The sequence below is a fragment of the Pristis pectinata genome, chromosome 11 (assembly GCF_009764475.1).
Source record: "Pristis pectinata isolate sPriPec2 chromosome 11, sPriPec2.1.pri, whole genome shotgun sequence".
Taxonomy (NCBI): domain Eukaryota; kingdom Metazoa; phylum Chordata; class Chondrichthyes; order Rhinopristiformes; family Pristidae; genus Pristis; species Pristis pectinata.
In genome coordinates this window covers 20,869,708-20,896,769 of record NC_067415.1, presented here as the reverse complement: position 1 = coordinate 20,896,769, position 27,062 = coordinate 20,869,708, and the positions used below count along the sequence as shown (strand labels likewise).

The window sequence follows — 27,062 nt, the reverse complement described above, 5'->3', positions numbered from 1 at the left end:
CTTCTTATAGCAATTTCCAGCTTTGAGGTGAGCAAGCATGAGGTACTACTTCAGGGACAAAAACAAACCCCCAAAAGAATCACAAATTAAATAAAATTGTAATTCCATTGCAATCCACACACAGTCACCACAGCAGACCCTAAATATTTGCAGAGCACTGTTGGTCTTCTATTTAATTTGCAGAGAAGATTGACAGAACCCCAAGAAGTATCAGCAACTTGCTTTAGGGTATTTCTGCAGTTTGACTAGATGGGGTGGGGTGTGTTTGGGTCTTGCTGCCAAACTGCTGCCAGAGATTACCTGGGAAATTCTAGGTGCACAAAATGTAAGCTCATATTCACACACACTGGTGTACTAGTGTACATTTCTCCCAACGTTATAATTAAATTGTACTTTCATCATGTCCAACAGCACCTCCAGTAATATTTATAGTGGCAGTTCAAATGTAGAAGGCAGCCAGCATTATAAAGTTCCATGAGAAACCCGGTTTGAATAGACATTGGAAAAGTTAACAAAAAGTGTATGCAGGATATGTGATTTTTGATGTATTCTAAGTAGAAGTAGTTAAAAGACTGTCATTGATGTGGAAAAATAAATACTAAAATTACTTTATATTAAGTAAGGGCTTAAATGAGCAAACTATAAACTTACTGATATCTAAAACTGCCTTTGGAAAACAGAATGGTGTACTAGCAACCCTGAAATAAGTTAGATACAATTTTACATGTTCAGGACAATATAGGGACTGATGAACTAAGACAACCTCATGACCCATAGCTGCAAAGTAAATGTAATGGGCTGGATTTTTGCAATCAACCATGGAGATTTTCACTTTATCAACATTCATTGCTGTGAGGCATCAGCCAATAAAGACTTCAGACATCTAGCGAGAGTGATGAAATCTAGTTGGTTGAGCAGCCAATCACAGTGAAGAATTCTCACAGCCAGCAAACCAAGACATGAAAATCACTTATTTTTATCTAAATTTTCCAGCATTTTACAGAGACTTAAATTAAGACAAAGCACACAATTGGGATCATGGTAGAAGTCAAACTACTATATGCAATTAAAAAAGTAAATGAATGAGTTTAGTTATGTGAAAAATATGGAATTTTGCAATAATTATCTGAACAAATTGCAATCCATCTATATAAAATTATGGGTTCTCAGATGTTCCAGTTATGTTTCTGGTCAGTGGTGGTCCCTGTTCTCTTCACCACCACTCAGAGTGTTGATGGTGGTGGACTTGATGCTAGTAATGCAGTTATCTTCAACGGGCAGTGATCAGCTTTTTCTGTGTTGGAGGATTGGGTGCTAGTGGAGAGGACTGCATTGCATTGTTGAGCTTCGTGAGTGCTGTTAGACACATCCCAACTAATAGTCTTCACTGGATGATCAGAAGTGCAGCTTCTCAGTTTAGTTGTTCCTTAATGTAAATCTGACAAAATTCACTTGGCTGAAAGACCCTTCCCAGGATTGAGATTGCTAATTCCAAATTGAATTCTAATTCCTTTTTACTTTTGTTGGAGGTGAACTCATCCACATCCAGGCAAATGGAAGATATTCTATTATACTCCTGACATGTACCTTGGAGAAGGTGAAAACATTTAGGCAAATCAAGGGGTGAGTCATGCCTCAGAACACCCAGCATCTTTCATGCTCCTGTAACCTGATAGGTTAGTCCTCTTACATCTCTGGTGACCCTGCATCTATCCTTCACTACCACCCAGCTGTTGCTGGCGGTGGGCTTGATGTGGGTAGTGCTGTTGATTTTCAAGTGGCATTGGTTAGATTCTTCTTTGTTGAAGATGATCACTGCCTGGAACTGGTGTGGCATGAATACTGATTGCTATTTATCAATCTATGTCCGAGTGTTGTTTGGGCCTTGCAGCGTCAGGCATGCACTGATTGGTTGCAAGTTGAAGAAAGCATTTAACGAGTATCCTAATATTTGACCTTGGGATGGAGGGAAGGTCATTACTGAAACAGTTGAAGGCAGTTAGGGCTTGGACACTTCCCCGGGAAACTCCTGCAATCACAAACATCTTGCTTTGGGCCAGATATGACTCCAGTCAAACTAAATAATACCCCTTTCCAAGGTATTGTCATTTCAAGGCTTTTAACAGCAAAAATAGCTTGTAAGTGATTGAAGTTCTCATTAGTCGCTTCTGAAGGATAGCCATTGATGTAATGCACACAGCCAGCTCTCAAGTGAACATTGGATAAACTTTCTTTAGCGAAGTGATTATAGGACAATTATTAGTCAGAACATAACTCTTCCTAAAACTAACAGAATGGAATCTTTTACCTCCACCTGTGAGAACATAGAACAGTAAAGTACAGTACAGACCTTTCAACCCACAATGTTGTGCTGACCTATATAAACACCTACTCCATGATCAATCTAACCCTTCCCTCCTACACAGCATATAACCCATTTTTCTTACATCCATGTGCCTTTCTAAGAGTCTTTTAAATGTCCCTATTGTGTCAGCCTCTACCACTACAGTGCATTCCAGGCACCCACCACTCTCTGTGTAAAAAAAAAACTACCCTGACATCTCCCCTAAACTTTCCTCCTCTGACCTTAAACTGATGTCCTCTGGTATTGGCCATTGCCACCCTGGGGAAAAGATTGCTGGCTGTCCACTCTATCAAGCCCCTCATAATCTGATACACCTCTAGCAATATAGAATAGGGACTTCTTTTACCATTTCACCCAAAAGATGACACTTCCATTGTCCTAGCACTTCCTCACTATTGCATTGAATTGTCAGCCTAGATTTTTGTATTGTTGTCTTGAGTGGAATTTGATTCTGAAGCCTTCTGGCTACAAAACAAGAGTGCTGTTACTGAGCCACAGACCACACAGAGCAGCTGGGTAAGTGAAGTCAACAGAAAGGCAAATCAGCCTGTTTGTAATAGGCTATCAACTTCCTACTGCACCATTACTGAAGTCAAATTTCACCTTGAGTGGATCAGGGTGAAATTTCATCAGTTTTCCCAACCTTCTTTCCAGATATGATTTACTGTCAAACATTGAGATAGGTGTCACTACAAACTCAGAATGCGATTTACTTCCTTTGCTGTTAAATCGTTGGGATCCTGTGAAAGGTGGGTTAGAAATGTCAATGATACCTCAAAAACTGCTTGGTGATAATAATACTTCACATTTTTTTTGAGGATATTCCTCTGCATCCAGAAACCTGACATAATACCTTATCTGAAATTGTCTTATATTGACAGAAGACCAACACAAATTTCCCTTGCTGCTCACTCTGATTCCCATCATTTAATGTTTCATTAAAATTTGACCATTGCAACTCCCAACAACAAGCATAAACAAACATTATTATGGGTGAAAGAGGGTGTAGCATTTACAGGTCCAAGTGATAAATACAAGAAATTGAATTGCATCAATGCCATCATTCAATTGTGGATAAGGTATTACAATTATCTGCTCCAGGATGGCATCTATGGTTGTATGATGTAAAGTGATGATTATATCAGGATAATGCAATTCAAATTTTCAGTGCATTATGAATGAATACAAGACTAATTGTTAAAATTACATTGAATCCGGAGGAGATTCTTGAAAAACATTAGTGTGGGTAAGTCCCTAGGGGCTGATGGAATCTTTCCCAGGGAAACAAGGGAGGAAAATGCTGTGATCTTTGTATTCTTTTCAGCCATAGGTGAGGTGCAGAAGATTGGAGAAAAGCCAATGTTATTCCTTTGTTTAAAAAGGGCAACAGGAACAAACCAGGAAATTACAGGCCAGTGAGCCTTACATCAGTGGTCGGAAAATTATTGGAGAAGATTCTTAGGGATAGGGGTTACTTGCATTTTGGAAAAGATTGGACATGATAGAGATAGTCAGCATGGCTTTATGTGGGGGAGGTCTCACAAATTTGAATAAGTTTTTTGAGGAAGTAATGAAGATGATTTGTGAGGATAGGGTAGTGGATGTGGTCTATATGGACTTTAGTAAAGCACTTGACTAGGTCCCTCATGGTAGACTGGTCCAGAAGATTAAGTCACATGGGAGCCACAGTGAGTTGGTGAATTTAATCTAAAATTGGGTTGGTCATAGAAGACGGAGGGTGGTGGTAGAGGGGTGTTATTCTGATTGGAGGTCTGCGACCAGTGGTGTTTTGCAAGGATCAGTGCTGGGACCTCTGTTGTTTATAACATATTAATGCTTTGGATGAAAATGTAAAGGCTGAGGGGCAAGTTGATAGAAGTATTTAGACAAGTACATGGGTAGGAAAGGTTTAGAGGAATATGGAGCAAAAGCAGGTAAATGGGACTAGCTTAAATGGGCATCTTGGTTGGCTGAAGGGCCTGTTTCCATGCTGTAGAGCTATGAATCTACATAACATTATGGGAGGCATAGCTAGGGGAGATGGTCAGAGTCTTTTTCCCAGGGTGGAGATGTCAAATACCAGAAGATATAGGTTTAAAGAGAGAGGGGGAAGGTTTAAAGGAGATTACCAGGGAGGTGACAGAAGCAGATACGATACCAACTTGAAGAAGCATTTAGATACACACATGGACAGGCAGGGAATAGAGGGATACAGACTATGTGCAGACAGATGGGATTAGTTTAGATTGCATCAGGGTCAGCGCAGGCCTGGTGGACCGAAGGGTCTGTTCCTGTGTGGTACTGTTCTATTTTGTATATTAATTGAAAGAGTCCATTTGGCGCTATTCCTGTTTATGTCTTACACAAATACATATCTCATTTGTCTCCATCAGGAGTATCAGCTTATTCTTTCTTCCTTCCTACTTTTCTGCTTGCATCAGTTACCTCTTATGGTGAAAACACCCATTCCAGATTTTTACCGCTTTTTGATTAATGTATTTTTGCCAAATGCCCTTTAAATTTATTAACGTCTATCTTCAATTTAAAACTCATATTTGGGGGAAACCAAAATTATGTGGGATAATTTTTCCTCGGTCTCTATCTTGAGTGTTAATTAAAACCATTACTGGGAATGAGCTGGAACTAGTTCTTCTAAAGACCAGGCTGGCATGATGAGCTCCTTCAGTACACAAAATTGTTTGAAAAACAAAGACAAAACATATATTTTACATTACTTAGCATCTAATTTGAAAAAAAACTCTCCCAATTAACAATAATTTGGATTCGTATTCATTTAACCTAGCGGAATATCCCAGGGCGATTTATGGGGATCTGGCAGACAAAGTTTGATACAGTGGAGTAAGGAGACATTGGGGCAGTTCATCCACTGGTTTACTGGAGCAAGGTTTGAAGCAGCTCTTTGAAGAGATGCATCTTGATTGTATGGAGTTCCAGAACTTTGGCAGAAACTTTGTAAAAAAACATTTCAGTCACTAACAGAGACAGTTTTTCCGATCACTTTTCCCATGTAGAGAAGGGGAGAGGTGCAGATTAAACAAGAACTGACCTTGAATGTGTGTGTCAGAGAGAGAGAGAGAGAGAGAGAGAGAGTACTCTCCTGACGGAACCATTGTGCACAGCCAGAAATGCCCTGCCGCCAGTGAGCCTTTTTCCGTGCGGGGCCGATTTCCGTTAACGAGGTTAGGGTTACGTTCGAGTGTGGGACGGGTTTCCGGTGAGGTGGCCTCCTCTGTGGGTGTGGGGTCGGTTCCTAGAGGGGGGATGGCTGATGTTAGGGTGGAGGTGGCGGGCTCTGCCCCGGAGTCGGGGGCCACTGGGCCCTCACAGAGCAGCAGCAGCAGCAGCAGCAGCAACAACAACCCACTGGCCAGGAAGCTGAACAAAATCCTGGAGACCCGGCTGGACAACGACAAGGTGGGTGAGGCCGGTACCGGAACACCGGGGAAAGCGATCACCGACTGTGTGGGAAACACGTCGCAGGGAAACGCTGCCTGCATTTCGAAAATAAAACCTCCCTGTACTGCACCCTCCCCCCCCCACCCTAACCCTAATCCTAACCCTATAGTACATCACTTTCTTTTGCAGCTGCAAGTCCTAATGACTTGTTTCAGTTTGAAGCATTGTCACACTTTTTATTGGAGAGAATGCACCTGCGACGTGTTGAAAATAAAATCCGCAAGGTTATCTCACTGAATAACCAACGCAATTCATGTAAATCAAAAAGACTGCAGATGCTGGAAATCTGAAGTAAAAATAAAATGTTGCAAACATTCAGGTCAGGCAACATCTGCGGCAAGAGAGAATAGTTGGCGTTTCAGGTCTGGGACCCTTCGTGAGAACTGTTTCTCTTTCCACAGAGACGTAGCCTGACCTGCTGAATACTTACAGCATTGTCTGCAATTCCTTCTGTTCAAATAGGTTGCGTTTGAATTTGTAACGTTCTTTAAATTGAGCCATTTCAACCTGGATTTAAAACATTACCTGTATTCAGAAGTGAACAACTTCATGGGTGACTGGTACTATGATCAGTCACTCTTCCCCCATTAAATACTATACATTTGTTTCGTCAAGTGTATCTGACATAATCGTTTTGGCTTTCTGTCTCAACGTTGTTGGATTGCTGTTGCACCTCAATCCTAATTGCCTGTCCCAGGCCATCCTGATGAGTAAAAGTAATCTTGGGCAATTGCTTCACAGGGGGATGGGAACTGGAACAACAGGTCAGTAAGTGAGGGAACAGGAAGGAGAGCTGATGTCAGGGAATGTAGTATTAGACAGATTCCAAATAACAGATGTGACGGGACGATTGGTTTGAAGTATTTGTACTTTAATGCTCGGAGTATTATGGGCAAAAGTGATGAATTTAGAGCATCGATCGGTACGTGGAACTATGTTGTGGCTATTACAGAGACTTGGTTGAGGGAGGGAAAGGAATGGGTGATCGATGTGCCAGATTTCAAAGTTTTAGGAAGAATAGATGGGGGGTAAAAGAGGGGGAGGAGTTGCAATACTAATTAGAGATAATATATCAGCTGCACTCCGGGGAGATGTAATGGAGGGCTCGGACACAGAGTCTATATGGGTAGAACTCAGGAATAGGAAGGGTGCAATCACTCTTGGGGGTGTATGATAGACCTCCGAACAGCCACCGAGACATTGAGGAATGGATATGCAAACAGATTAGGGAAATGAGTAAAAATTAAAGTTGTGGTCATGGGAGACTTCAACTTCCCTGATATAAATTGGGACCTTTTTAGTGCAAGGGGGTTAGATGGGGCAGAATTTGTTAGATGTATCCAGGAGGGGTTCCTAAATCAATATGTTGACAGTCCATCAAAGGGAGAGGCTATTCTGGACCTGGTGTTGGGTAATGAGCCTGGCCAGGTGACTCACCTATCAGTGGGTGAGCAATTGGGGAACAGTGACCACAGCTCATTAACTTTCAGGATAGCTATAGATAAGGATAGGTATGGGGCTAGGGGGAGAGTTCGTCAAGAAGAAAAAGGACAAGTATGTAGAGCTTCGGAAGTTAGGATCAAACAGAGCACGTGAGGACTATAAAGAAGCTAGAAATGAACTCAAGAAAGGAATTAGGAAAACCAGGAGGGGCCATGAAAAGTCCTTAGCAAGTAGGATTAAGGAGAATCCAAAGGCATTCTATTCCTACTTAAGGAATATTAGGATAACAAGGTAAAGGGTAGTACCACTTAGGGATAATGAAGGGAATCTATGTTTGGATGCAGAGGATGTGGGTGAGGTTCTGAATGAGTATTTCTCTTCAGTATTTACCCAGGAAAGGGACATACAGGATGCAGAAATTGGAACTGAGGGCGTAAGCATTTAGAGGTCAAGGAGGAGGTAGTGTTAGGTCTCCTAAATAGTATTAAGGTGGATAAGTCCCCAGGGCCCGATGGGATATACACCAGGTTACTGAGGGAGACGAGAGGGGAAATTGCTGGGGCCTTGCCCAGTATCTTTGTGTCCTCTTTGACCATGGGTGAGGTCCCAGAGGACTGGCGAGTGGCTAATGTTGTTCCTCTATTTAAGAAAAACAAGGGAAAATCCAGGGAACTATAGACTAGTGTCAGTTGTAGTGTCTATCTTCAACTAGTGTCACTCAGTTGTAGGGAAATTGCTGGAGAAAATTCTTAGAGATAGGATATACGGGTATTTGAAATCCAATGGCTTGATTAGGGGAAGCCAGCATGGCTTTGTGCTGGGCAAGTCGTGTCTTACTAACCTGGTTGAGTTTTTTGACAAGGTGACGAGAGAAATTGATGAAAGTAGAGCTGTGGATGTCATCTATCAGTAAGACATTTGACAAGGTCCCACATAATAGGTTAATCAAGAAAGTTTGGATGCATGGGGTCAGTGGAGAATTGGCTATGTGGATCCAGAACTGGCTTGCCCGTAGAAGACAGGGTGGTGGTTGAAGGGACTTATTTGGACTGGAGGCCTGTGAGTAGTGGTGTTCTGCAGGGATTTGTACTGGGACCTCTGCTGTTTGTGATGTATGTAAGTGACCTGGATGAGTATGTTGATGGGTGGGTTAGTTTGCAGATGATACCAAGATTGGTGGAGTTGTGAATAGTGTAGAAGATTGGCAATGGATACAGTGTGATATAGATCAGCAGCAGTTGTGGGCAGAGAAATGGCAGATGGTGTTTAACCTGGATAAATGTGAGGTGTTGCACCTTGGTAGGACTAATGTCAGGAGGCAGTACACTCTTAAGGGCAAGACCCTTAACAGTATTGAAGAGCAGAGAGACCTTGGGGTGCAAGTGCATGGCTCATTGAAAGTGGCTACACAAGTAGATAGGGTGGTTAAGAAGGCTTATGGAATGCTTGCTTTCATTAATCGAGGTATTGAGTATAGGAGTCACAAAGTTATGATGCATCTCTATAGAACTCTGGTTAGGCCGCATTTTGAGTATTGCATGCAATTCTGGTTACCTCACTACAGGAAGGATGTCGAGGCTTTAGAGAGGGTGCAGACGAGTTTTACTAGGATGCTGCCTGGATTAGAGGACATGTGCTTTCGTGAGAGGCTGGACAAACTTGGGCTCTTTTCTCTGGAGCGGTGGAGGCTGAGGGGTGATCTGTTGGAAGTGTATAAAATTATGAGGGACATAGGGTGGACGAGCAATATCTTTTTCCCATTATTGAGCGATCCAATACCAGAGAGCATGCATTTAAGGTGAGAGGGGGTAGGTTCAGAGGAGATGTGAGGGGTACATTTTTTTACTGAGAGAGTGGTAGATGCCTGGAATATGTTGCCTGATAGGGTGGTAGGAGTAAATCCATTGGGGGGTTTTAAGAGGGGCTTGGATGGGCACATGAATGAGAGGAAAATGGAGGGATATGGGCATTCTGTAGGTAGGAGGGATTAGCTATGTCAGCAGAACATTGTGGGCCGAAGGGCCTGTTCTGTGTTGTACTGTTCTGCGTTTTCTCCATTATCAGCTCTCTTCCCTGTTTTGCTGTTCCACATTTAGATGCAAGGAGTTCATGGTTTTCAGCAAAAAGATTGAGCCTGCTTATTTAGATCCTCCTTCTGCACCATCCAGTACTAATTATGATTCTCATGATTCATTCTAGTTCCCCTCCTACCCTACCTGATCCCATCCATCTCCTTTTCCAGAAAACACTTGTATGTCCAACTCCTGTCTCTTCTGATATTGTTCCACATTTGTTAATCGCTGCCTAACCTTCACCTTAAAAACAAATCCTTAATATCCTGGTCTCTCAAAATATCACACCATAAACAATATTTTATTCCTTTTGAAAGACTTAGAGTGTGTTGTCTTCCAAATCTTTGGCCATCTTTGTTATAACTATACATTTGAATCTCTCCAATCAGGTTTCTGCCCCTGATCATGGCCAGAGTTGGCTTTCTTTTCCCCAGCATCTGTGCTCCCTTAAATACTTCTGATCTTTCTACATCTACATGACACCCTTGGTGAAATCACTGACAATATGGGGTTAGTTCCCACGTGTTTGCTGATGATTCCACAATCTACTTGCACTGCCCCTTTTAATTCCTTTGTTACGCGAGTTGTGAGATTCCTTTTCTGAGATGAGGGAATCTTGGGGGAGTCACAATTTCTCCCAGTTAATCATAAGCAAGATTGAAGTCAGTATCTGCATAATAAACTTCATACCATTGTTTGAATCTGCCTCAGCCAGTACTGACTGATCATAAATTTTGTTCCTGAAATGAGTATTTTGTTGTTCTTACCATTCTTTCCTGATAAATCTAAATTGGCTCCTGGTTCCTCGGGACCTGGAATTTGTAATTCTTCATCTTATATATTTAGATGCCTTTTATGACTTGGCCTTCTCCCTCTCAAGAGCTTTCTCACCCCGACATCTCCTCCTCCCTGTGTATTCTACTCTTTAATTGTGGCCCTTTGCGTATTCCATTGTCACACTAATGAAATTGTGGTTCCATTGCCTGGACCTCACACTTTGATTTCTTCCACAAACCACTTGCCACTCCATCTTCTTGAAAATTCCTGTTTAAAAACTGTTAGATTATTTTTATAATCTCTGCTGAACCTACCTTGGCTTGTTTTGTTTTCCTTTGTGCCATTGTAAAGAATCTTGGAGAGTTTTTTTTTCACTCGTTGCCATATCTATATTGTATATTCATTGAAGAAATTTTCCTGTGTTTGGAATTTGAACTGATAAGGAAAGCGCATTTAAAAAATGTGGTGACCAGTGAAATTGCCCTTCTTATTTAAATTGATTTGAGATGTTTTTCTCTCTAACATCCAACACTTTATTTTTATGGACTTCCCTGATATATCAGATTGTTATCATAGACTCTGACAGTACAGAAATAGGTCCATGTACCCACCATGTCTGTGCTGACCATCAAGTATCCATCTATACAAATAGGCAGTTGGAGATTACCACTCTCAGATGAGTATTTATTAGGATCTATAAATAATGGTAGTTTCTGAGAACTTAAAGAGAAATTTGAGCTGAGTAGTGAGAGCCATTGTAGATTTGTAAAACGAAATCATAATTGTAGGGGGGGGGGGCAAAGTTCAGATATGCATACTCGATGGTAAAAGTTCGAGGAAGTGCAAATTCACAGGCAAATTTCTGACAATGCAAAACATAAGAATGATGATGGTTGGTGATTTTAATGACCCAAATGTTAACTAAGAGGTAATGAAGGCACAGAATTCCTAAAATGTTTTCAGGAGAACCTTTTGCATGTTAGCAAGTCCAGCAAAGCAAGGTGCGAAGGTGCTTTTCTAGATTTAGTGTTAGCGAATGAGATTGGGCAAATGCAAGGAGCATTAATGGCAGAGCACTTCTGTGGTGGTTATCATAACTATGCTATCTAACTGAATTTGGAAAAGGACAACGATGAATTTGGAGTAGAAGTTTTACATAGGGTTAAGACCACTTTTATTAAACTGAAAAGTGATGTAGCAAAGGTGGACTTGAACCAACTATTTGATGGTAGTTTAGTCTCAGAACAATGGAAGGCATTCAAGAAGAGATTCAAGGTAAATTTTATATTCATATTTTTTCAGGATCTGCTCGTCATTGGCAAGGCCACCATCAATAATACATCAGTAATTGCTTTGAAAAGGTGGTAGTCTTTTTGGTGACGATATTCCAAAGAGAATAAAGTTAGGACTACAAAATCTAGAGCACCCTAGATGATAGAAGTCCACAGAAAGCAAGATAAGGCAAAGAAAGGAAAGCTTACAATCATCCCTGGCTTCAGGAATTGGGGATTGGAAGATTGCTGATATTGTTCCAAAGCTTAAAGAGGCAGGAAGGAATAAACAGAGTAATCATAGACCAGTTGTTTTATTTCAGTGGAGAGCAAATTATTGGAATCTATTCTCAGGGATAGAATGATTTACTGATTGAATTTGTTTTGAGCAGGTAACAAGGAAGGGCATTGGGAGCACATTTGAGTAAGGTGGCGACCAGTGAAGTTACCCTCACATTTAAATGATGGCATAGTCTACATGAATTTTAGCAAGACTTGTGACAAGGTTCTGCATAACAGGCTGGACAAAAAAGCACAAGTGCCTAGTAATCCAAGGGTGAGTGGCAAATTGAATCCAAGATTGGCAGCAGGAAGAGGGTAATGATTGAGAAGTGTTTTTATGACCATTGGGGTTGCACAAAGCCCAGTACATAACCCTTTTTTTTATTGTGTTTTTATTAATGCTTGAGATTTTGCCACTGGATTGGCTGATTTTCTGGACGAATGGATATTTTCCCTGTTAATACCATGACACACATTTAATTCACTATTTTTAACTTTGTTAAGTAGTATCGTAATAAATTTTCCACTGAACCTGGTGAGTTTAAAGGGACTATGGGAAATGGGTCCCATGTAAATTGGTTTATTATTGTCACATGTACTGAGATACAGTGAAAAACTTTGTTTTGCATGCCATCCATACAGATCATTTCATCACATCAGTGAGGTAGTACAAAGGAAAACCAATAACAGAATGTAGAACAAAGTGTTACAGAGGAAGTGCAGTGCTGGTAGACAATAAGGTGCAAGGCCATGCAAGGTCACAAATCTATCTTATTGTACTGGGTGACTATTCAATAGTCTTATAACAGTAGGATAGAAGCTGTCCTTGAACCTGGTGGTACGTGCTTTAAGGCTTTTATATCTTAGGCCAGATGAGAGGGGGGAAGAAAAGAGAGTGACTGGGGTGGGTGGGGTCTTTCATTATGTTGGCTGCTTTACCAAGGCAGCAAGAAATGTAGACAAAGTACATGGAGGGGAGGCTGGTTTCTGTGATGTGCTGAGCTGTGTCCACAACTCTCTGCAGTTTCTTGCGGCCATGGGCAAAGCAGTTGTTATACTAAGCTGTGATGCATCCAGATACGATGTTTTCTGTGGTGCATCTATAAAAGTTGGTGAGGGTGAAAGGGGACATGCCAAATTTCTTTAGTCTCCTGAGGAAGTAGAGACGCTGATATGCTTTCTTGGCCATGGCAACTACATGGTTGGACCAGACAGGCTATTGGTGATGTTCACTCCTAAGAACACAGGAAATAGGAGCAGGAATAGGTCATCTGGTCCGTCGAGCCTGCTCTGCCATTCAGTAAGATCATGGCTGATCTGGCTGTGGACTCCGATCTACCTACCTGCCTTTTCCTCATAACCCTTAATTCCCCAACTATGCAAAAATCTATCTAACTGTGTCTTAAATATACTTAATGAGGTAGCCTCTACTGCTTCTCTGGGCAGAGAATTCCACAGATTCACTACTCTCTGGGAAAAGCAGTTCCTCCTCATCTCCATCCTAACTCTATTCCCCCGAATCTTGAGGCTATGTCCCATAGTTCTAGTCTCACCTACCAGTGGAAACAACCTTCCTGCCTCTATCTTATCTATCCCTTTTATAATTTTATATGTTTCTGTAAGATCCCCTCTCATTCTTCTGAATTCCAGCGAGTATAGTCCCAGGCAACTCAATCTCTCTCCTAGGAACTTGAAGCTCTCAACCATCTCAACCTCAGCACCGTTAATGTACACAGGAGCATGTGCACTGCCTCCCTTCCTGTGGTCAATGACCAGATCTTTTGTCTTGCTGACATTGAGAGAAAGATTGTTGTCATTGACATCATTGTCAGTAGGCTCTCTATCTCCTTCCTATACTCCGACTGGTCATTATTTGAGATTCGGTCCACTACGGTGATATCATCTGCAAACTTGAGGTGGAGTTAGAGCAGAACCTGGCCATGCAGTTATGAGTGTATATGGAGCTGAGGATGTAGCCTTGTGGGGCACCAGTGTTGAGGATTATCATGGCGGAGTGTTGCTGCCTATCCTTACTGATTGCAGTATGTTATTCAGGAATTCGAGGATCCAGCTGCAAAGGGAGGTGTTGAGTCCGAGGTCAAGGAGTTTGGAGATGAGTTTGCTTGGAATTATAGTACTGAAAGTGGAACTGTAGTCAGTAAGCAGTAAGCTAACATAGATGTCTTTACTGTCCAGATGTTCCAGGGAGATGGTGTCCGCCATGGACCTGTTTCAGCAGTAGGTGAATTGCAGTGGGTCGTGGTTGTCTGGGAGGGTGGAGTTGATATGTGTGTCGTGACCAGCCTGTCAAAGCACTTTATGATGAAGAATGTCAGAGCCACCAGGCGGTAGTCATTAAGGCACATTACAATAATTTTCTTTGGTACCAGGATGATAGTGGTGGTCTTAAAGCAGGTGGGAACCTCAGATTGAAGTAGGGAGAGGTTAAAAATGTCAGCAAATACCCCCACAGGATCTAAGGACTTGGCTGGGGGCTCCCACCGGGCTAGATGCTTTCTGCGGCTTTAAAGGGAGACGTGTGTTTAAAGGGAGCGCAAGAATCAGGGCCCCTGTGAGTTCAAAGGGAGTATGAGAACTGGTGTCAAGGTGAGATTAAAGTGAGTGTAGGAAACATCACTTAGTGAGCCAGATGCTGAATTATTGTGATTTCTGAATAGTTGAAGAGCAAATTATTGGAGTTATACTGGAAATTGAAAATGATATATTATTAGCTGAACATGTTAGCTTCAGTGGGAATGCAAGTGCTTTCAAATTTATGATTGCAAGTTGGACATTGAGAAGAATCCTGCTTTAAGTGAGGGAGTACATGGTTATGCAGATAGAAGAACCAGATGGAAAGAAATGATAGAAGGATAGGTGATGTGGGAAGCAAGTTTATTAAGAAAAAAACTTTATGATGCTTGAGGAACTCAACAGGTCAGGCAGCATCCGTGGAGAAAAGCAGATGGGCAACGCTTCGGGTCAGGACCCTTCTTCAGCACTGAAGATAGGAAAAGGGGAAGCCCAATATATAGGAGGGAAAAGCAGAGCAGTGATAGGTGGACAAAAGAGAGGAGACAGGGTGGTGATAGGTAGATGCAGGTAAGAGATAGTGATAGGCAGATGCGGGGGAGGATAAGGAGGTGTAGGGGAGGACTACCTGCTTTTCCCCACAGATGCTGCCTGGCCTGCTGAGTTCCTCCAGCACAGTGTTTTTCATCTAGATTTCAGCATATGGAGTCCTTTGTTTCTCTCTTATTCAGAAAAAAGGCAGATGGAAGGACACACTGAGAGTAATTTGTTAGGATCGCTGATGCCCAGAGATAATTCTGTGTGTTCTATTGTTCATGCATTGGTAGTCTAAAATTAGTAGATTATATTTATTTTTTATGCTTTGAAAGCTGTTTGTGGTTCAATAAAATATTTTGATTTTATGGTAATGCTGGACTGGTGATTTTTCTCACCTTGTTCTTCAGTTTTATTTCTAATGAAATATTGTTTTAATGATTATTGGCTTGTGCAAAATTCGATAAGAGGTTCTCTCTTGATTCAATACATAAATACACTATTCTGCATGTTACCAATTACATAATTTCTGGTTATAATTATTATTTCCTGAGAAATTCTTCCAAGAAATTTGGCTGTAATATGTGTTTCTAGTTGTAGTCCATCAGCAGCTGAAGAATTGTTTGTGTAGGATGGTTTCAATGACTCGTACCTTCCTCCACTGTCAGTTGTTCAGTGGCTGATGACAATGACTAGAAGCTCATGTTTTGGATGTATCGTTCACCTTCAGCCACCTGCATGCCATCTATCAACTCAAGACAGTTCAGAGGTTCACTGTCTTGGTCTATGTATGTTAAGTACTTGTTGTATATTGATTAAACAATTAGGATGTTCCAATTTATTAAGTTTAGATATAAATTTATCCAGAAAAGCTAAACACCAGTGCACAGTCACTGAAATCCTTATTGCTTATTTTCCAACAAAATATGTGGAATCTCTGTGATACTTTCATTTGTCACAGTGATTCAGAGCAGTTTCAATTTCTTTTTAGGAATTTCACAGGAAATAATTTGTCAGTGATTCATGACAGATTTTCCTCTTAAGATTTTCTCAATCTCATTTCTCAAAGGGACCTAGTTTTGACAAGCTCATTTCCACAGCTATTCATGCTAGTTTCTTACAGATGTGGAAAGTAAGCTGCTTGTAAAGTATCAGAAGTTGTCGTAATTTTCTTGCTTAACGTAAAGGTATGCTCCACTCCATTGCTCAGATGAGTGTGATTGAAGATTTGTATGCAACAATGTTCTTTATTTAAATTGCAACTCATGAGAACCTTAATATTCAAGTAAACCAAACAAAATTTACAGCATTGGGTCTTTAAGAACTTCAGATTTGTCATGTATGAATGAGATGCTGCTATACAGTATATTCATGCTTTATTACTCATGGGTCATTATATTCCTGGAACATCAGGTTGCATTATTTCATTGATTTATGGAAGTTTTTCTACAATTTCTTATACATTTTCTTATAATAAGACATGACATTTAGCTTTTCAGCTTGTAATCTACAATATCTAGAAGTGTATAGACTAAATACATTTGCTATTAAACTGTGAAACTCATAGCATGCCTCTTTAATCCACAGGATATGCTAGAGGCTCTTAAAGCCTTGTCTGTGTTCTTCACTGAAAATAGTTTGCGTACCAGAAGAAACCTGCGAGGCGACATAGAGAGACGCAGCTTGTCCATTAATGAAGAATTTGTACGTGTGTTCAAAGAAGTCAAAGAGGTACATATTTAAATTCTTCCTAAAATTAAGGTATGACCTGAAATGTTGATGCCATTTAGATTGTTGGGTAATTCTGAATTAAGATATTGTTAAGGAACAAAATATCGCAAACTGAAAGTAAATACAAAGTTACATTTTATCAGCAGAAATTTAACTCGGCAATGTTCATTTGGAAATTATATTAGTTTTCAGCAAGGTTGCTTAATGGGGCTTGTGTTGGTGATTCAGTTCATCTGGATGGAGATGAACTGCATCACCAGCACAAGATGATCAGGCTTGAGCTTCCTGAGCTTACAGTTTTCAAACTGATGATCATAATAAAGAATTTACAAATGTTTGAGGATATGGAAATGGCTTTCAGCCTATTAAATCCATTTAGTAATTTAATTTCCCTCGTTAGCATAATTAAGATTTGAGTAGTTCCAGTATTTTCATTTAATTACCTTGTCTGACGGATTACTCTGAACATTCATCCTAAGTGCACTTTTCACCAATTTATGTCCTCTGTTTTCATCTGCATTTTGAAGCAATACTATGAATCTGTCTTGCAGAAAGGAAATGAAACCACAGAAAGTGGCTGAATCAAATTATATGGATATGTTTAAAGAGAAGGTGGATAATCAAAAGAGAGAAAAATGAATAAAAGGTTACATTGATGGAGTTAGGTGAGGAAAGATTTGAGGAGGCTTGAATGGAGCATAAATGACAGCATGGACTTGTTGGGCTGGATGGCCTATTTCTCTGCTGTAAATCTCACGTAATCCTGTGTAAGAGAATCTGGATTAATGTTTTTCATGGTAGATGAAATAAAGTACTTTTAAAATTTATTTATCGTTACACATTGAAAAAAAAATCCCATGATGTTTTTTTTTCTTCCCAACAACCATATAAAATGGCATTTTACTCTCTGATAGGAACTCGAGAGTGTTCATGAAGATGTCCAAGCAATGAGTGCCTGCTGTCAGGATATGACCAGTCGTTTAAAGGTAAAGAGCAAGAAACTCGTATCTTCCACAGAAGGTGTGAGAACCTGGGTGGATTAATATTATGCAAGATTGATATGGAGAAGTTTGATTATCGCTGACTTATATGAAAACATGTGAGCTAATACAAGTGCACTCCGGTATTTTGTGGCTAGAGACAGGACTGGAAGATGATTTACCTTATCCCATAAACAAGACTGATAAGTCAAAGCATAAGATTATTCCATGCCCACCTGAAATAATATGTTCGTTGTGGACTCCACACTGGAACTTTTTATATCTAAAAATTAATTTAAACTTCAGATAGAATGCCTTTAAAGTGTCTCTTGGTAGAAGTGTTAGCAAACATCAACCCAAAGAAGGAGACCTTAAGTTTGTTAATGTATTAAAGGAGGTAATAAAACAGACATTTGGAGATGGAATTCCAGAGCTTGGTGCCTAAATGTCTAAAGGCACAGCTGTTAATGGTAGGGTAAAGGAAATGAGAGATGCACAAGAGATAGAAATAGGAACATTATTGCTTTCTTGAAGAGAGAAAGACCTGATAATGCAAAATGTTGTCCAGCCTGACCAAGCAATAAATGGCTAACCCATTTGCCAAAAATACTCAAGGCTGCATCCTTGGACTTAAGGGAAAAAGGGATGAGGGTCATACCAGAGAAATGAACAATGTGTAGAGTGAGTAAAGTTCATCAAGAGAGAAAGTGTCAAAGGTGGAAACGAGTGTGTGATAGAACAGATCAGTAGTTGCAGTAATGGGGGTATAAAAGCTACAGATTGGTAATATGAAAGTTCCATTGTAAGTGACTTTGGGGAGAATTGTTTCCCAGGGATAGACTTGGAAAGAAAAGGGGTTGGAAATGGAAGGTGTGTGATGCTGCATCATAGAATGTTGGCACCAGCCAAATTCCACAGGATGAGTTTTGATTTTTCTCTCTCTTTCCAGCTAGCAAAGGAACAGACACAAGACCTGATTATCAAAACTACCAAACTTCAATCAGAAAAGTAAGTATTATGCCTTATTTCAAGATTCACATATCGTGGTTTTTGGGGGCTTGTATTTAGTACAGCCACTTTAAAGACATGTTCCGCGTTGCCTGACAGGATTGCAGTGAATATCCAATAAAGAATTGTAGTCTATTTTAATTTGTTTTCTTTCTTTGAATCTTGGATGTTGGTCACCTTTAATAATAAACCAAAGTTAGTGAACATAAGTTATGTTTATATCAAATTGCCATTGTAGATGGCAGCCTTGACTGGTGATAGTTCTGTAAATTAAACTGTATGCTGGTTGTGGTCCTAATTTTGGGCAGAAAGGATTCATTTCTCTGGATGTATTACCAGTAGAGCTGGAGCAACGTCATGAACCACCATCTGCTGCAATTTTTCTGTCTGGCACTGGTCATCAGGAAGACAGTTGCCGAAATACCAAAGACCAGATAAACAGAACCCCTTGTATCTGAAGCAGATTAACAATGTAGCATACAATATCATAGTAATAGTTAGGGCAAGAGAATATTGATGGTCTATTTAGACTGCCTTTCAGATTGCTCATCAATTCAATTATTATGATTATGAACCAACAGTCCTGGTAGATTTGTAGATAGTAAATAGCTATTTAAGAAAGAAGGGAAGAGGAGAGAAAAAGGAGGGAATTATAAATCAGTTAATTTGGAATCTGTTATTGGCAAAATACTGGAATCCATCGTGAAGGATGTGCTAACAGACTCTTCAAAAATTATAACATTATAAGGTTGTTTCACCATGCTTTTAAATGTACTGGATGGATTTTGTTTGGTTTGTAGTCAAAATATATTTTCATAATTATGCTATTGAAACAATTATGATCTACATTTGTTGCAACATACAGATAACAAATTTGGAGTTTCTAGCTGTAGAAAATCTGGCAGATGTACTATAGGAGGCATAGAAAATCCATTTGTTCTGCACCAGTATAGAAATAACTGATATCCCTTTGCTGTTTCTGTACATGTTCCTCATCTCCCAAATGTCAGGTTTTAGAAACTTAAATGATAGTCTTGTCACAGAGGGATAGTCAATTGAGAAGATTTCTCTGGTGACACGTTATAGACTTTGTAGCCATTAACTTCAGTGGCAAAGAAATAAATAATGTACTCACTCATGGTTTGTTTCATCAGGTTTTGTGAAACAGAGATTAAAGCCAGTAATCTGCAGATAATCAGAGCTGCTCTAGCTCATAGTAGATAATTATCCCCTTTAGTGCTGTTGTCAAATACTGTTTATGTTTCTTATTACTAAACTCTGGTACTATTCTAAAGAAGATAAGCTGTTGTAAATGATTGAATAGAATGACTGAGTTATGTATTAACAAAGAGCTTCCTGAGGGTTTAACAGAGAATGCTTGTATATCCTGTAATATTAGTGATTTGTCCCCTTCAGACACACTCTGTGGCTACCTGTTGATTTTCCACGTTATTGATTTTCTCGTTGGTATTACACCGACAATTTAAAACACAAGTATGATACCATTGCTTTTGTATATGCAATTAATTTGAAATGTGGAACTAACAGAATAGTCACTTAAGTGCAGTGAAATTTCATGCTATTTGTGCAGGTTTTAGATCAGATGATTTTGGACATGTGTATTTGCCATTCAACTATGCATTAGTGGGAAAAAGTTAGAAACGAGTGTTTAAATTAGTGTTTTCTAATACTGTAATCTCCAAATAGTGTATCATTTTGAGGAAAAACACATAATGAGTTCAAACTGGGAAAAATACTTGTTGAAACTTAAATGCTTGAGTAAATTCAATGCCTGTTTTGCATTTATTATGTAGGAATCTCAGTATTTTTATTGTATTAAGTAACAGTAGAAATGCTCTGTATTTTCATTGAGAAGAAGGTAAAATTTATGTTTTTGTATGAATTATTTTTATTGTGTTTTCACCTTTACATGATTACAATTGGTAAACTTAATATACAGAACAGGAAACATTTGTAATTTTCATTTCTGTCATTCCCTAGAGTTGTCTCTCCACATTGCTACCATCCCTTTCCTGGCCCTAACATTCACAGATCAGTTATGGATTTGAACCTTGGGGTGGTATTTATTTGATCCCTTTGGTATTAACTTCTGAAATGACTCTGTTTTAATTTGGTACTAGCTCCATTTTAGAATAAAATTTATAATTAAAAGTAATATTTTAGATGCTTGGCAAATGTAATCAAAATAAAGGTAGTAAACTATTGCTTCCTCTATTAAATTGCATGATTTTCACTTTTAATGCATGTGGCATTGTTTAGTGCACAGTTCTACTCTGTAGACTATATAGCAGGGATGTTACAAAAATAATTAATAGTTTTGTATTGCTGTCTTTGGATCACTGCTGGCACTCTTGCCTCCGAGCTACGGTCAGGTCTCATGCCTTCTGTGTCCTTTAAATTTCATTTGATTTGCCTTTTTATTTTAAACATGCTGATGGAAATTGAACATTGCCTCTCTGATCCTTGGGGAAAATTGTGAAATATACAGAACTTATGGATTAGTTTGTAGCCCCAATCTCCTTTTATTCTTGCATGGTATTCAGTTGACATTGGGAAGCCCAGTATTTATTGTCCATCTGTCATTGCCCTTGAACAAAGGTTGATGAGCCATATCTTGATCCATTGCATTCCTTGAATAATGCTTTTGGGTTGGGAGTTCCAAGAGTTAGACCCACCATTAATGAAGGATTGGTAATACATTTCTAAGTTAGGTTGCTGTGCAACTTGAAGACAATCTTGCAGGCTATGGCATTCCCATTTTCTTATATTCCAGAGCTTATAGGTGATTGCTCTACAGTTTGGAAGTTAGATGCATGGATGAGCAACTGTAGTTTGTAGATGGTATACACTAAAGCTATGTTATATCTGTGGTGGAGGGAATGAATGTTGAAGGAAGTGATAGGGAGCTGGTCAAGTAGACTGCTTTGTCATGATGGTACCAAGCATCCTGTGTGCCGTTGGACTTCCTGACTTTTAACTTATGGACTGTTGAAAAACTTTGAGAAGCCAGATGCTGAGTCATTGACAATGGAAAGCTCAGCCTCTGACCTGTTTTTATTATGTGGTGACTACAGGATGCTAATGGTAGAGAATTCAACAGTAGTGATGCAATTGAATAGTTAGGGTAAGTAATTAGATATACTCTTGTTTGAGATGGCCATTGCCTGGAACTTTTGTGGCACAAGTGTCACTGCTACTCATCAGCCATTATCTGAGTGTTGTTTGGGTCTTTCTGCATGTGGGCCTGGATAACTTCATTAGCTGTGAGGTCATAATTGGAACTGAACACTGGATTCGTCAGCAAAATTCCCCACTTTTTACCTTGTGTTCATCAATGAGTCAGCTGAAGATGACAAGACTTAGGACAGTGCTTATTCTTCAATGCCTTGGGTCCAAAATTATGATGCTCCAGTCATTTCAACTATCTTCCTTTATGAATAGGTATGACTCTGGTAGTGGACAGTTCTCTCCCCAATTTAATTAGGGCTTCTTGATGTGTCATTAGGTCAAATGTTGCCATGTTGTGAAGGACAGTCAGTGCCACTTCACTTCTGGAGTTTAACTTTTTTACTGAAATTTTGACTAAATTTATCACGAGTCCAGGAGCATAGTGGACTGCAGAACCTTAACTGAGCGTCACCAAGCAAGTTATGTATAACTGTGAGGGAAAAAAAAAGGTCCTTCATGGTACTGTTGAGGACCTCTTCTGTTACTTTGCTGATGACAAGGTAGATTGATTTGAGTGCCAATTAGTTAGTTGGTGAAACTTGTAGCAATTTGCTGAGAGTAATTGAATCTGTTCCACTGCAACTGATTTTTGCTTGTCAATGCCAAACTCAGCAGGTCCTGATGGTTTTGTGTTTCTATCTATGAGTATGCAAAAGCTGGACATATGTAATGAGCAGGTGTTATTGCCTGCTCCATTTACTAAATGCAGGGTTCATTGCTTTTAAGGTTATTGAGAAAGGCAAATGGTTAGAGCTCTTCCTACCTTTCACTGTTTTAGAATATTACCACCAGAAATCTACTTTTATTCTTAGTCATCAGTTCTCTTGGCCATTTTATGCTTTTATGCAGAGACAATACACTATGTATTATGAATAATAATTATCTTGACAGTTTTTCATGCTCAGTGATGGTCTAAATGAGCAAGTCTACATTAACCATTTTCTTGTACAGCATTAGCACTATTTTACCAACTACACCTGAACGACTGACACCTAAATCGCTAATGGATAAAATCAGTATGCAGTGCTGTTTTGGACTTTATATTTCACCCCATTTAAATCAGTTAAAAAAAAGTCTTTAAAATTGATCATAAAAGAGAAGCACCATCACCTGAATTCCAGAGATCATTATGTTCCTTAACATTTCAGCAGTTGAGTTTGATTCTTCTCTGCTCTCTTAAAAGCACTGGCTCACTTTGGGCCTGTGTTCCATTGTTGATGTGAGCCCAGTGCCCAGAGTCGAAAGTATTTCATGCCATATGTCTTCATTCAGTATGTCAGGATTGAATTTTATACAAAATATGACGCAAACCTTTCCACAAGCATCTTCAACCCCTAAATGTATTAGAGCTGGAATATCTTTCCCATGTTTATAGCTGTTCTTGCTACATTCTTCCACTTCTGGATTGGTTAGAAGCAACCTTTTTAGTGTGCCACAGGAAAGGGAATGATGTACTTAGGTAGGTAAATACAGAATCTATTTGTCAGAAGTCAGGAACGCTTAAGATGCTATTATGCTGCAGGATATTGGTAGTTTACTTCATCTGCAAACTTGAAATCATACCTTGTATATCCAAGGTCCAGAACATTAATGTATATTCAAAAACAGTGGTCGAAGCATAGATGACCAGAGAACAGATGAAGAGCCAAATTGAGATTAAAAAGGTTTATGGGATTCTTGGCCTTGTTAATAATAGTAAAGATTAGTGGGGAAAAAAAGCCTTGAATGTATGCTTAGCTTTTATAAAACACTGATTTTTGCCCCCCCCCCCCATCTGGGGCCTGCTAGTTTTTTCAAATCGGTGCAAAAAAAAACCATGGAAGCACAAGATGGTATTGCAATTATTTAAAAAAATCCTCTGAAATTGTGGCAGCTACACCAGTGTTAGGGTAATTGTGCCAATAAAGCCTAACCATGAAACTTCATTTAATTCCATCTGATATGAGCTATCAATTCACATTACTACACAGTGGGCAGAAGGTCCAAATTACAGATACCAAAGAGATTGGGTTTAAATATTGAGCCTGAATACTGTTTTGAAATATATTGTGATTATGTTCTATTTTTTCCTTAAGGGTACATTAGCTGTTAGTGTAATAGCTTTTGTTAAATGCATTTTAGAAATCAAGAGATTTAATTTGCATTCTATCTTTAATATGTTTTCTGCAATGAGTAGGTTAATGGACAAATTACATTTAGACAATGGAGAACAAAGTGGATTGTCTTAAGTGTGATTAGGTTCTGAAGTACAAGATAATCCCTGACAGGTTGTGTTTTTGATAGCCAGTTGGCAGAAGAAGGAGACGCTCTTACAATTACCATTTGAAATTTTTTTAAAATTGCGGAGTAAATTTGTAAGTATTGTGTCCTCGAGCATTTTTCAGATGATGTAAGAAAATGAAACTTAGCATAGATGTTTTCTTTTCCTGATAGCTAAGAAAAATATTGTAGATCATTTTGCATCATTTATGCTTTATTTTGAAATCTGGCCATCATGGTGCTTGGTTTAATACCGTTTTCAGACTAATTTTTTATTGCTTCCATACTGATTTTTCTTTGTTAGGAATCTGTGTGTCTATCTCATAACTAGCAGGCTTCGTTCATGTATATTAGCTGAATATGGTTATAATTAAGTCGATGAACAGTTTTCCTGAAAACTTTTTGTCTTCCTGTTCTGACAATAAAACAAAGCAAATATACTTTTCTAAAATTTAAAAAATTGCTGATTCATAATTTTTCTCACATTAGGGGTGATGTAGAGAGCATAGAAACTTGCTACCTTTTATTATATATAGATATTTTAATAATCTTAGGAAAATTTTGTTCTGTCTTATTCCTACTTTGCTTCCTTATGTCATGTTTCTGGGATCATGTTCTCTGATATTTTGCTTAAATGACAATTTTTAATGTAAATGCAAAAGTCAGATAAGACTTTTTAAACATGAAATTGGAACCAAAAGTGTCTTTGTCCTTTATTGAACTTTCCAGCAGATGGTCAGTGAAACAACAGAGCACAGCAAGGCATGGAACTGATTTTCCCTTCTGTCTTCCTGCTAAACCACTGATGCTGAAATTAATTCAAACATCCCACTGTTGCCTTGATTCAGATGCACTAAGTAGCATATATAAGTATTTTGTCTGGAAAGTTCTCGCCTAAATGGCTCAGTTTTGAACAGAGCATTGCCACTGACCGATGTTTTGTAGTAAGTTGAAGAAATTTTAATAGAATTGATGCAAGTCTGGTTTGTGAAATAAAGTCTTTGTTTTAAATTCATCTACAGGATGAGAGCATTGTTAGCCTATGAAGAGATATTGAGTCGCTTGGGACTATACTCGCTGGAATTCAGAAGAATGAGAGGGGATCTTATAGAAACACATAAAATTATGAAAGGGATAGATAAGATAGAGGCAGGAAGGTTGTTTCCACTGGTAGGTGAGACCAGAACTAGGGGACATAGCCTCAAGATTTAGGGGAATAGATTTAGGATGGAGATGAGGGGAGAAACTGCTTTTCCCAGAGAGTAGTGAATCTGTGGAATTCTCTGCCCAGGGAAGCAGTAGAGGCTACATCATTAAATATATTTAAGACACAGATAGATTTTTGCATAGTAGGGGAATTAAGGATTATGGGGCAGAGATAGGTAGGTGGAGCTGAGTCCACGGCCAGATCAGCCATGATCTTATTGAATGGCGGAGCAGGCTCAAAGGGCCAGATGGCCTACTCCTGCTCCTATTTCTTATGTTTTTATTGCTGATAAGGCGTGCATCACTGCCTCATCCCTGTTTACCTGTGAGAAGGTGGTGGTGAACCTTTATATTTTGTACTTAAAATGATGAAAAAATAGAATGGAAGAAGAAAAAATTATTTGGCATGTTGAACATCCTTCATTGAATAAATTATGTAAAATTTCTTTGTAATGTTCTATCAAACCTAAAGTCCATAATAGCCAGTTAATTTCTCTTTTGAAGTGCATTTGTGGTTTCTATATAGGTGAATGCTGCAACAAGTTGAACAAAGTATTATTTTTCCAATAAAGATCAATTAATTTGTTTTGGTATTGTTGGCTGAGATTTAATATTGACCAGGACATTGGGAGAACTTGTTGTTCTTATGAGAAGTGCCACCTGAAATAGGGAGGCAGGTTATTGATTTACCATCTTATATGGCACTCTCCCACTGTAGGACTAATACTTCAATGGCTATCCGACTCAGATGTTGTTAACTATTTTAGCCAATACATTATGAAACACAATTTTTATTTCCAGATACCAATACAATGAATTTTGAACTTGGTTATCTTTAAGGTGGCAGTTGTTTCAAAAGGGAATGACTGACGATGGAACAAAGTCAAGATCTGGTAGACTTTCCTGTGGGCTTGTATCACTGTGATTAATCAGTGCAGGGGGGCTATAATTCTTTCCACTTGGCTTCATAAAATCTTGCAATCAGTAACTAATTGGAAGAGTAGTCTTGAATCAACAAGCATTGGAAAGCTCATTAGCCTTCTGGATTAGTAAACTGAATAAACTCCAAAACCAATCCTGCATGTGCTAATGAGGCAGGCCGGAGAAATTCAGCAAATTATTGAGTTTGCTATAATGGTTGACTTTCATCAGCAACTGTGCTACTTCAATCCCAGCTATCTTTTCTTGGCCTTTCCAGGAGCATAAGCACATCCTTCCACCAGTTCCAGGAGGATGACCACATCCTTCAGCCATTTGCAGGACGATAACTGCATCCTTCCACCATTTCTCAGAGGATAGCCATATCCTTCCTTGATTTCCAGGAGCATGACCACATCCTTCCTCCTCCCCCACCGCCCCCCCCCCCCCCCCCCCCCATTTCCAGAAGGATAGCTGCACCCTTCAGCCAGTTATAGGATAACTGCATCTTTCCATTGTTTCCAGGAGGATAGCTGCACCCTTCGCCATTGAAAGTGGCTTGAATTGTTGGGCTCAGCATTTCCCCTTCACAACCAGCTGCAATGGCAGATTTCATAATATTGAAAATAGAACATAGAACATTACAGCACAGTACAGGCCCTTCAGCCCATAATGTTGTGCCGACATCTTATCCTGCTCTAAGATCTATCTAACCCTTCCCTCCCACATAGCCCCCTATTTTTCTATCACTCATGTGTCTATCTAAGAGTCTCTTAAATGTCCCTAATGTATCTGCCATGGGGAACAATACTGTTTACTATCTCTGGGTACAGCTGTTTAAGTGAGACCTTTTATCAAAAGTAAAATTATGTTTGTATTTTTTTTAGGTTTCACAGTAGTTTAAAATGCATTCAGTGTTATCAGACATAGTTTTCACAGAACTGGTTACTTTATTCCA

At 39.3% G+C, this 27,062-nt stretch overlaps 1 protein-coding gene across 1 annotated transcript in view; it reads left to right on the top strand.

Moving 5' to 3' along the window:
* The first annotated feature begins 5,573 nt into the window (after nt 1-5,573).
* The window catches only part of cog6 (component of oligomeric golgi complex 6), a 61,396-nt gene continuing 39,907 nt past the window's right edge, over nt 5,574-27,062 (top strand). Inside the window, exons 1-4 of the mRNA XM_052025803.1 lie at nt 5,574-5,800; nt 16,341-16,484; nt 17,399-17,470; nt 18,414-18,472. Coding sequence (XP_051881763.1) covers nt 5,648-5,800; nt 16,341-16,484; nt 17,399-17,470; nt 18,414-18,472 — 428 coding nt within the window. The 5' untranslated portion in view covers nt 5,574-5,647. The remainder of the gene's footprint in view (nt 5,801-16,340; nt 16,485-17,398; nt 17,471-18,413; nt 18,473-27,062) is intronic.